Here is a 12,158-nt window from a genome sequence, read left to right on the forward strand (position 1 = left end):
CAGGAAATGCCAGACATTTGAAGGAAACGACAGCTCTGAAAGAGGAATTACATTCAACAAACAGAACCAACACCCAGGGAACAAATGAAAATAGTCAAATACGTGCACATAGTGAGTAATTCATTTCGTCTACTTAGTAAATATGCTGATAAATAGCAAAACCAAAGATAAAACTAAGAAAGAAGAAAACTGGATACAGATTAAATTAGAAAGTAAACTAATAAAATGTATTTACCTAAACTTTTATTGCATAATCTGAAAATTTAAAAATGCATCTAAAATTCCAGATTATCTCAACATTACATAGGAGGGGAGATAGAAGTGGAAATATATTAAGGGTAACTGATATTCGTTAGCTTAGCCTTTGATGCAAGAATATAAATTTCAAGTATGTTAAAACTAACAATATTATTATAATATACATAAATATACACATTAAATATGAAATTACTTTATGTATAAAATTTATGAGAAGAGATTTGATGGGAGACTCCTAGTTAAATTTTACTGTCACATTTTCAAAGTTTTTCCCATTCAATTACTTTTATACTTTTTTTTTTTTTTGGTCAACTTGTTCAGGTGTATTTTTTAATTTAGTTGTAAAAGGGGATAAAACTACAAATCAGGAACCATGAACGAATGCATACAGTGGTATTTTTTTTGATCATTTATGGATCTATTTTTATTTTTTCAAGTATGGCTTGATTTTACTTTCCTAGAATTCCTTTGTAACTACACCCCTGTCTGTTTAATTCTGTTGAATTTTGTTGTTTCTGTTACAGCCAGAAGTGTGTGACTAGGTTGACATTTTATTTGGTCCAAGTGACATGAGGTCCCTTTTACCTGGCATATTTTTTCTTGTGTAATAAATTGAGAATTGGTTCATAAAATATTATGGTTTGGGAAATGTCAGCATCCTAGTTTTAATTATAATGACTTGCTGCTGCTGCTGCTAAGTCGCTTCAGTCGTGTCCAACTCTGTGCGACCCCATAGACGGCAGCCCACCAGGCTCTGCCGTCCCTGGGGTTCTCCAGGCAAGAACACTGGAGTGGGTTGCCATTGCCTTCTCCATTGTGTGAAAGTGAAAAGTGAAAGTGAAGTTGTTCAGTCGCGTCTGACTCATAGCGACGCCATGGACTTGTTATATCCCTGATAATCTCTAAAGACCTAGAATTTAAACTAAGAAATGCATCCTGTCTTTCTAGCTTTAAATTATGAATACATAATGTCTATTTTACATTGAACGATGTTCAGAGTCTAATATGTTTTTCCCTTGTGAATAAGATACAAATATATTGGAATTTAGTAGTAAAATTACCGTATGTTTAAAGTGTCATTTGTCCTTTGGTTGTTGTTTTGAGGGAAAAGAGGGGGGAAAAAAAAAAACAGAGAAAGATAAATCCCCCCAGAACACAACCTTTAAAATTCAGAAGTTCATTAATATGCATTTCCTGGAAGAAATTGAAATGGCCAATATGTGTATGAAAAATGCTTACCCTCACAATGAACAAAAGGAAATGTAAACTTTAATGACATTTTTGGCTATCAGATTGGTGAGGTTTTCATGGATAGAATCCTCTGCTCTTAAAGGGACACAGAAAATGGCATTTTCACAGATTGATGGTGGAAGTGGGGCCATGCCCATCACCTGGGTATTAGTTCAATTAAACACTCAGACTCAGGACTGTGTGCCGTAACCATGTCAATTAGCAGATGCTCAGAAGGAAATACAGCCTGCCAGCAGGACAGCATCAAGCGTTTGCTCTGCAATGGGGGGCTTCTCAACTCTCCACGTAGTTGTCCACACAGCCATTTAGAACCTGTTCTCTTTGGTGCCCTGGGTGATAACGTGGGTGTGAAGTTATGAATGAGACTAACAGTGGTAGTTACTGAAGGCTCCCTGGCTGAGCACCTCAGTCCCCAGGAGCCAGTATGTATTATAGCAGCTCCATAGCATGGCTTGGAGAAGGCAATGGCACCCCACTCCAGTACTGTTGCCTGGAAAATCCCATGGATGGAGGAGCCTGGTAGGCTGCAGTCCGTGGGGTCGCTAAGAGTCAGACACGACTGAGCGACTTCACTTTCACTTTCCACTTTCATGCATTGGAGAAGGAAATGGCAACCCACTCCAGTGTTCTTGCCTGGAGAATCCCATGGACGGAGAAGCCTGATAGGCTGCAGTCCATGGGGTCGTACAGAGTTGGACACAACTGAAGCGACTTAGCAGCAGCATAGCATGGCTTCCCAGTTTCCTACAAGTGTGCCAGTTACAAGAGTCACTGAACTCAGGAACACCTAAGCTGTGTATAGCCTACTAGGTATTTATGATTCCTTCTAGTCAAGATGCAGTTTGCCAATCAAGGGTTATTTTTCTCCTAAGCAATGATGCTTAGTAACATGGTTGTCAGTATACATTTATTGGGCGCCTGGGGGAACAGAGCTTGAAACTGAACTGAAGGAGGGCATATTCTGTTGTAGAAGGGAGAGGAGTTTCATTAACTCTTTGCTCACAGAGAATAAATGTATAATCTCTTTTTAAGTAGACAATTTGATAATATATATTAAAAGTTTTGTGTATATATCCTTTCAATTTGATAATTTTCTTTGCAGGAATTTATGTGATGAATAAGATATATGCATAAGTTCAGTTCAGTTGCTCCGTAGTGTCTGACCCTTTGTGACCCCGTAGACTGATGTGCCTATATAAGTAGGTTCACTGCAACATTATTTATCATAGTGGATAATTAATGATCATCTAAATGCTCAGCAATTGGTTAAGCAAAATATGGTACATTCATATTATAGAATACTGTTTGGTGGCTCCGATGGTAAAGAATCTGCCTGCAGTGTGGGAGACCCCAGCTTGATTCCTGGGTGGGAGAGATCCTCTGGAGAAGGGAATGGCTCCCCACTCCAGTCTTCTCGCCTGGAGAATCCCATGGACAGAGGAACCTGGTGGGCCACAGTCTATGGGGTCACAAAGAGCCGGACGAGACTAAGTGATTAACGCTTTCACTTTTTTCATGTAAATTTATGAAATAGATATTTCCAGAAACAATATTAAAATGATTTATATCAAAGTATTTACTGTTTAACTCTGAATGATGGTTTTCTGTATATTCTTTTGAAACCATGGATCAGTAATTTTTAGCTTTGATCACATATTACTTTTCTAAGTGATTATTTCTTACAAAGATCGAAAAATTTAATTTCAATGGATACTGCTTACACTGATGAATCATGCATTTTAAGAGTTTTCATTCCATTAAGAAGGCTTGATCTTGAACTCTTTTAATGAAATTTTGTGTTTATAAACTACTCAGATCTGTCTCATATCAACATTTGAAATAAGTCTTGAAATACTTCAAACTGTCAAAATCATTCTCAGTTCATTTTCCCGTATACTGTATTTGTAATTCTAACGTCTAATTAAAATTTCCTAAGTTATAAGTCTATCAGAACTGATATTAAGTGAATACAGAATTTTTAGTCGGGTTGTAGAGTTGATCTTGGGGGGGCTGGGAAGGTTAAAACACATATAGTTCAGAAACTATGGCTCAATGCTTTTGAGGTGAAAAGTCACATAACTAAATATTTTCATCCTCTTTGGTAGAATTTAGATGTCAGACTCTAGCTTCTTTTGTCAGATTACAGGCAGGTTAGTTGTGACCGTCATTGCTTCCTATTGAACTTTTTAAAAATATGTACACGTTTCTTTGCATTTTCCGCTTTTTTAAATATATCCACGTCATAGTAATATATCCAGTCATAGTAATATATCCACATCGTGGTTTGTCTTTAACATCTTTCCATCTACCAGTAGTCTTGCTGCTCTGTTTATTGGTTCAGAATGTATAAAACAGATAGTTCTCCAAGGGGGTATATGGTACTTGGAGGCATATATAGGTCTGGAAAGGAACATATAATTTCAGCTCTACTTTAAGCAAAATGAAGTCATGTAATATCCAAAGAAATGTTTATTGCATTTGTTACTTGCTGTTTTGTGTTGTGTCCCTTAGCCTCCTTATAACTGGATGATTAGGTTAGTTCGCCTGTGGACGTGCTGTGTAGTTCAGAAGACCAGTTTCCCAGACAGTGACTGGGATTCTAGTCCTAGTCCCAGTAGGGACTGTGTCACCCTGGGACTCAGTTTCCTCATCTGTAAGATGCATGGATTAGCTGAGATGGTCTCTTAGGTGTTTCTCAAATAAAAGACCCTTAAGATGTATGTAATTTCTAGCTCTAAGATTTATGATGATGAAGTTTCTGATAGTTTTATGGTTTCTCTTTCAGTCTATATCTGTTCAAACTAGGAATTGCACCCCAGATCCAGGATTTGCTGGGCAAAGTAGACTTCACAGGTACTATTCTTTATCTTGATAATCTTTTACAGTGTGGTTATTAAGAACATGTATAAAATTAAAAAAAAAAATGCAGCGATATTTTTTTTTCATTTTGATATTGATTCCCTTTTTGTCCTTTCTATTGATCAGAGAAGAAAACTTGCTTATTGTCTTTAGGCTCTGCCAAGTGTCTGTTTCCTCACCTTTGTGAAATGAGAAAGGGAGGCTGGCTTCTTTCTAAGGCTCTTCTTTAGAATTGACCCCATGTTCTTGATGAACACATTTCTTGACACAAATACCCTCAGTCCTGCCTCCATCTCTATGGCTTTCATTGATTTTTTTGGCTGTTGTTCTTTTTCAGAGGAAGAAATCAGTAATATGAGAAAGGAGCTTGAGAAATATGGAATACAAATGCCATCTTTCAGCAAAATAGGTGGTATTCTGGCTAATGAACTGTCTGTGGATGAAGCTGCACGTGAGTTTACTTAAGATTCAGACTTGCCAACGGCATGAGACTGACCTATTCTTGATTTTGGTTATAAGAAATAGGATATTTAGAAGATATTATAAGCACTCTAAATTTTTTTATAATATGTATTATACGTAATTGACTTGAGCACATCAGAATATAACCAAATAATTGACCTTGGACTCTAGACATCTGCTTGTACAATGCAATTTAAGAAGTTCCAGAAATATCTTTACTCTCCCAAACGTTTCTCTGCGTTCTTTGTCCTTAGATTTCAGCGGCAGGGTACTCACTGCTGGGAATCTTTCCATGTTGCAAGTTAAATTGCAGTCATCTCTTGAAGACATGATACTTTCAAAGTGTCACCCTGCGGACTCCCAGTGGTTGCCATAGTGTTTGATTCACATTCAATGCAAGTTGAATAAATGAATGCTATGCTATGCTAATGCTACGCTAAGTCACTTCAGTCGTGCCCGACTCTGTGTGACCCCATAGACGGCAGCCCACCAGGCTCTACCGTCCCTGGGATTCTCCAGGCAAGAACACTGGAGTGGGTTGCCATTTCCTTCTCCAATGCATGAAAGTGAAAAGAGAAAGTGAAGTCTCTCAGTTGTGTCCGAATAAATGAATAGGGATCATGTAACAGATGCTGAGGACCTGAGATAAATGAGCAGGGGGGGAGGTTGTCGCACGGATGTGCTGTGATGTGTCTGAGGTTCTATTGTCTGAATTCTTGACTGGACCCCATGGAAGAAAGTAAAACTGCTTAAGTTGTGCCCAGTCGGTACACCTGTCCGTGTTGGCTTTTGCTGATAAAGTTCTTTTTTTCTTTTTACTTTGCAGTGCACGCTGCAGTCATAGCCATTAATGAAGCTATTGAAAAAGGAATCGCTGAGCAGACCGTTGTAACGCTAAGAAACCCAAACGCAGTTTTGACTTTAGTGGATGACGATCTCGCACAGGAATATCAGAAGGAACTCTGGGAAGCCAAGAAAAGAAAAGAGGAAAATGCAAGGCTGAAGGTATTCAGTTAGATTCTGAGTGCTCAATACAGTAATAAGCATGGTTATGCATTGCTAGTTTGAAAAAGCTTTAATGTTATGAGGGATATTTTTAAATCCACTGGCTGTGGTCTCTCTAGCCACAGGCTATTGGTTTGGTGAAGTATAAAGGAAAAAGAAGACCATACCCTCTGTAAGGAAATTAGGTTTTCTTTTTTGATGAGTATTACAGGTAGCAAGGATGAAAGATCATGTTGAAAACTTATCAAGAAGGTGTAGAAGGAGCAGTTAAAGATTTTCCCTAGTTGAATAGCACCAGCAGACCTTGTATTAGGTGGCTCACCTTCAGATTTATTACTAGAAGCTAATCATTGAGCGTGGTGAGGTTAGAGAAGATGCTTTTGAATTCGCTTTCCTTGTATTTTCTCCATAGTTTGCCCTCATATTTGAAGAAGTGAGTTCCCTCCTTGGAAAGTCAGCTCCTGACCCTCACTTTATATTTCCTGCCTCCTGTCTTACAGAAAACTTTGCACTCAGATTCCACTTCCTCATCAGCTTTCCCCTCCTTAAAATCTTGCCATGTCAGCTTCAGCTCCGTTACCAAAGTAGCCCCTTTATCTTCGCTTTTTCTCAGGGGATGGCATTGGGCACACTTGCCCCACACTGCCCCTGGCCTTAAACTGCCTGCTTCGCCACCCCCCACCCATGTTTTCTGGGCCTCTCTGCTGCTCTGGACGTCCTCTGCATCTCTTCACATCTCTGCTTGTTCCTCCCCCTAAATGTGGAGAGCCTTCAACATCTGACATTAAATCACTCTTTTCTCTGCACTTCCTCCATTGAGCTCATCTACTTGTTGAAGAACTCAAGCTGTCAGCTTGATGCCCTCATCCCTTTGCCCCGCCCCATCAGGAAGATGCTCATCCCTACCCTACCCTTCTCAGAAACGTGCCTTATACTGACTTCATTTTGGAATGACCCCCACACTGTTTCAGAACTCTCTTTATGCCCTCTGTGTCCTGGGCGTCACTACCCTGTGCCGCCTTTACTTGCTGGGCTGACCTCCATCCGCCCCCCTTCTCATGTCACCACTCCTGCCTCAGCCCTGCCCCTCCTGACCTTGTCTCAGGGCTCTTCCCCTTGGGTTCCCTGGCTTCCTATCATTTTCCAAACCAAGCCCTCTCCCAAGTTCCAGGTTGCAAAATTGGTCTTTAGCTACAGATCTGATGTCATTCCACCAGAAACCTCCCCTGATTCCCTGCTGCCTACTGAGTCAAGCACAGGTCCTTCTGTTGGCCTCAAAAGATTCCAGCATACCCAACATACCGCCCCATCTTTCTGGCTAACCCAGGACACGCACTCTGACTGTAGCCCTGACACACCAAGCTTTCTCACCGTTGTGATCAAATCCTGTTGCCTACATCCTTCTCTCTCTTCTCTCCCTTGAACATTACTCTCTTCCTCCATAATGATGATGAAAGTCACTCAGTCATATCTGACCCCATGGACTGTAGCCCACCAGCCTCCTCTGTCCATGGGATTCTCCAGGCAATAATACCAGAGTGGGTAGCCATTCTCTTCTCCAGAGGATCTTCCTGACCCAGGCATCAAGCCCAGGTCTCTTGTGCTGCAGGCAGATTCTTTACCATCTGAGCCACCAGGGAAGCCCTCTCTTCCAGGCCCTCCTCAGTTGTTGTCTCTTTTTAAAATTTTTCTTTCCACCCGTGTACTTCCCTAGAATATATTTTGTTCTGCTATATTTGTTATTTATGTTCTTGATTTTTCTGTTAGACTGAATCAAATGGCCAATATTCAGCTGGTTTTGATCTACAAAAAAATGGCAGTATCAAGTGGTCCAACGTAATGTTTTCCACATTAGACAATTAGGGCTTTACAGAGAGTCACTGGGTCTGTTGTTCATTTTTGTAACCCTTGCTGGCATAGCTAACCTTGGCTCTTCACAGAGCAGGCACTCTTAAATGCTTGTATCGAGTTCACATGAATATTAACAAATGGTTTTTAGCACTCTTTAAGATTTTGCTTTTGAATATCAAGCTTTGGAACCACTTAACCTCAAGAATCAATGAAGCCTTTGTTTTGCAGAGTAACTGTATCTCAGAAGAAGAAAGAGATGCATATGAAGAACTGCTGACACAAGCAGAAATCCAAGGCAATATCAATAAAGTCAACAGTGAGTAATGGCTCATATGAAGGAAATGGATACTTCTATAAGATGCAAATTTTTCTTATCTGAATCTCAGCAAAACTCTTAACATATATCCTTATAAAAGTGCCTTATATGATGACAGATCCACTAAAAGTGTTGCTCTTAATTCTGGTGCATCATCTGCTAGTTTTCCATGGAGCTTTTCTGGCCATCTTGTCCCCAGTCCATGCAAAGTATCTCAAAACATCTTGAAGCTAGGTTGACTGTACCTTCCTGTTTCATACAGATACAGTGTATGTCATTTTTTGAACCTATCCCTTATTGGGCTATCCTTAAAGTTCTTTTAGTAAAGATTATGAGTTAACAATTGTCATTCCTTGCCCAGGATTATATGATAACATTTTATTGGAATTGTAAAGCTGTTATTGACACCTCTGCTTTTTCTTACTTCTGAATTATTAGTCTGCAGTGTGTAAGAATTGTTCTCTTACCGCTTGTGTAGCTTTGGTGCAAGTGAATATGTGGCAGACCTATAAATCACATCATGGCAGGTTTGAATCCCATGGCCCTGAGACTCCATGGAGTCCTACAGGACAATTCTCCTTGGTACCTAGTTCAGTTATGTGACTATAAAGAACAAAAAACTGGGGTGATTAAAATAAGCATGTGCAACTTTAGATACACTAGTCTCTTTATTAGTCTTTTTTGTTTCTCTAATAAAATTTATTTTTACTTGAGGCAGTAAGGAATTCTCTTTGACATTTATGTCCCCAAGGTCAACCTAAATAACCCACATATACCCTGAAAATGAATACATCAAAGGCCAGTTAGTCCATTTAATAAGGCATGTGAACTTCTGCCAAGTTTAAACTTGGAGTGTCCACTAATTCCAGTAGTCCTAAACCCTCAGTGTAACCTGCTAGATGAGCCTTGAATGTTCTTTATGGCTCTTAGCGCCTTCAAGGAAATGTGCATCCATAGGTATTACTCAAGAGTGTTCCTCTAAGTTGCTGGTAGAGACATATATTAAAGGCTTCAAACAAGGAGGCCCAGAGAAAATTGATAGATATGTCTAGGAGTTAACCCGAGTGGGTTTGAGAATTTACCTCCATTTACAAGTACTGCGAGCACCAGGATTACTTTCTTTAAGGAACACCTTGACATTTTGAGATGTGTGCTCCTATTTTTATTCTTATTAAATTTTGAACATGTTGGTGATGATACATGAAGTACAATTTCAAGTTTATCTTTCTGCTCTATTTGAAAGCTGAGAATTTCATTATGCTTGACAGAAATGGATTTTAGGAAGAAACTAATATTGCCAGCGAGACATCTGAGGTTCATAAGCTTAGTGGGGAAATGGTTCCCTAGCTGAATGCCATCCTTTATTTTTGAAATGTTTATAACCACTAGAATAGATTTCTTTTTCATGTTAAATATAATACCTTATATAAATGTTTCATCACTTGATTGAATGACAGAATTTCCTGACCACAAATTTGATGCCAGATTGACTATGTTTTTTTTCCACTTTTAAGTAAAAAGCATGAGATGATTTGCACTAATGCATAACCAGCTAAAATTATGAAAGACATTGCAGTGTTTAATGGCTTTAAATGCATAGAACATGATTATTCTGAAGGTTTTGATCTCTCCCTGTTGGAAAATTTATAGTAATACTAGAAATATCTAGTATTAGTCTTGAAAAAATTCTCCAAAGCATATTTTAGCCAGTGACATGACAATGAGATAATGGTATGCTTTAAAATATGTCAGTGTAACTACTTGACAAGCTTTCCCCCAGTCATTGAGCTTGTTGTATTAAAATGTTGAGGTGTCTACATTTGTAGCAGCCATGGTAATGGCAGAAAGTGACAGCTTTGATCATAGCAGTACCAGCTCTGTTTTCAGAGGCTTCGGGTTTGTTTGGACTGCAGTCATTTAACTTAGAGTTTGGTACCTGCTTTCCATTCATTACATATATTCTGTTAAGATTAGGGCTTGAGACTTTGTTAAATGCAGAGTGTAAAAGAGTGGTTAAGCTTACTTTATATTTCTTTTTTTTTAGAAGAAATGGTTCATTAAGAGTGTTCTAAAGGATATATTTTTTCTTGTAATATTTTACCATCCAGTTTTCCAAACTTATATAATAGAGTTTTCAAAGGTGAAGTACAGTTCTATTCAGGATAATTAAAGACACAATCCAAAGGCCTTGGATAACCTTAACAGAGCATCAAACACGACAACCAAACACTGACCTTCTTTTCTGGAATTCTTTCATTTATCATACTAGTTCTAAAAATAGAAAAAAGTGTTTGGGTTCTTAGGGTATTATTCTAACTTATTCTAAAAGTGTAAGTTTTCTGGGGTGTGGCATGAAAGACTGCATTAGTTCTAAGTGTTTCCTGTTCTTAAATGAGGTATCTCAGTAGAAAAGCTATTGAGCTTGGCTCCGTGTGAATATAGGTAGAGAAGATAAATTCCCATCTGTTAAAAAGGGTTAGAATAATCTTAGCTATAGTCTTGTCATGTGTTAGGGAGACAGACTAATCCTTGAAAACTCTAGAAATGTCTGGGTCTGTGTTGTCTCTACTAACCTGAAACCTTCTCTGTAAGGCAAAACCCCATTGGTTCCGCCCAGTTTCTGTTGCCTGGTAGCAGAGTCCATCACTCATTCTTCCATTTAGTCACAATTCCATTTCTGTTTTCTTGAAACTATACTGAACTTACTGTTCCGAGTACCCTCCATGTGGTCACTAAAATTCAGGTCTTTATAATCTGAATGTTATAACTCGTAGAGACATCACAGAGCTTCTGACTGGATCAGGTAATGTAAACCAAGGCATCTCTGTGATGAGGGCGTTTTTTTATTTTTTAGGTTAAATGATACAGTAGCTCTCCCCCACCCCCACTCCCCACTTATCCACAGTTTTCTTGACGGAAATGTCAATTCCCTACTGTCAATTGCAGTCTGAAAATGTTAGATGGAAATTTCCAGGAATAACGCCTGTCTTTTCAGTTACCTGCTGTTCCAAGTAGCATGGTGAACTCTCACGCCACCCCCTTGGCACGTGGATCGTCACTTTGTCCGGGAGGCCCCACCCTTCAGTCACTTGGTAGCTGTCTCAGTCACCAGACTGTCTGGTGTCATAGTCCTCGTGTCCACGCCGTCCTTGCTTTGCTTAATAATGGCCCCAGAGCCCGAGAGTAGGGATGCTAGCAATTCAGAGATGCCAAAGAGAAGCTATTACATGCCTTCTTTAAGTGGAAAGCCAATGGGTCAATGAAGAAATCAAAAAAATAGCTTGAGATGAATGAAAATGGAAACCCAACTTGCCAAAACTTATGGGTCATAGCAAAAGCAGCTCCAAGAGAGAAGTATATAGCAATACTCAGCTACTTCAAGAAACAAGAAAAATTGTAAAATAACAATAAATAAAACTGAAACAGAGTCATAGGCACAGAGAACAAGCTAATTTTTGCCAGAAGGGGAGATGGATGGGATGGGAGAAATAGTTAAGTTGTTAAGAGGGACACTCTACCAGTATAAAATAAGGAAGTCCTAAGAATGTTATTAGTTATTGTTGTTTATCTCTTACTATGCCTAACTTATAAATTAAACTTTATCACAGATGTGTATATATGGGGCAGGGCGGGGCGGGGGGGGAACAGTACCTGCAGGGTTCGGTCTATCGTGATTTCAGGCATCCACTGGAGTTCTCGGAACCATACTAACACATGGGGACCACCACGCCAATGTAGAATTATATACTCATATGACTTTGGTTGTAATAGTTTTAAAAACATATCTGAAATTATATTCCCCTAAAAAACCACACTTTACAAAACACAAGAGATGAGGGAGACTACTTGGAGACTTAAACACCATTCTAGATCAAACAGCAGTGTGCCCGAGCGCCTCCTGTGGGGTCCCGTGGTGCTCATTCAGAGGGAAGATAAAACAGTGGTAGGGCAAGCCTTGCTTCTGGTCTTCACACATCTTTAATCTCCTTGGGGAGGCAGAGCTAACACACAAAGAGTATTAAAGAGCAATGCCTGTGGGATACACATGGCCCAGTCCTAAATACCAAAACAATGCCCAGGGTGTGAAATTCTCAGGAACTGAAGCCCTGTGAGGACTTTATGGGAGAAATGGTTCCAATGCTGGTCCTGGAAGGAA

General features: G+C 39.4%; 1 protein-coding gene across 2 annotated transcripts in view; it reads left to right on the top strand.

The window, feature by feature from the left end:
* The window catches only part of IQGAP2 (IQ motif containing GTPase activating protein 2), a 307,710-nt gene that overhangs the window by 183,765 nt on the left and 111,787 nt on the right, over positions 1-12,158 (top strand). For both annotated transcript variants that reach the window (XM_061430007.1, XM_061430008.1), the window contains exons 6-9: positions 4,295-4,362; positions 4,706-4,819; positions 5,657-5,835; positions 7,915-8,002. In XM_061430007.1, the coding sequence (XP_061285991.1) occupies positions 4,295-4,362; positions 4,706-4,819; positions 5,657-5,835; positions 7,915-8,002 (449 nt within the window). The remainder of the gene's footprint in view (positions 1-4,294; positions 4,363-4,705; positions 4,820-5,656; positions 5,836-7,914; positions 8,003-12,158) is intronic.

Source organism: Bos javanicus, chromosome 10 (genome assembly GCF_032452875.1).
Source record: "Bos javanicus breed banteng chromosome 10, ARS-OSU_banteng_1.0, whole genome shotgun sequence".
Classification (NCBI taxonomy): Eukaryota; Metazoa; Chordata; class Mammalia; order Artiodactyla; family Bovidae; genus Bos; species Bos javanicus.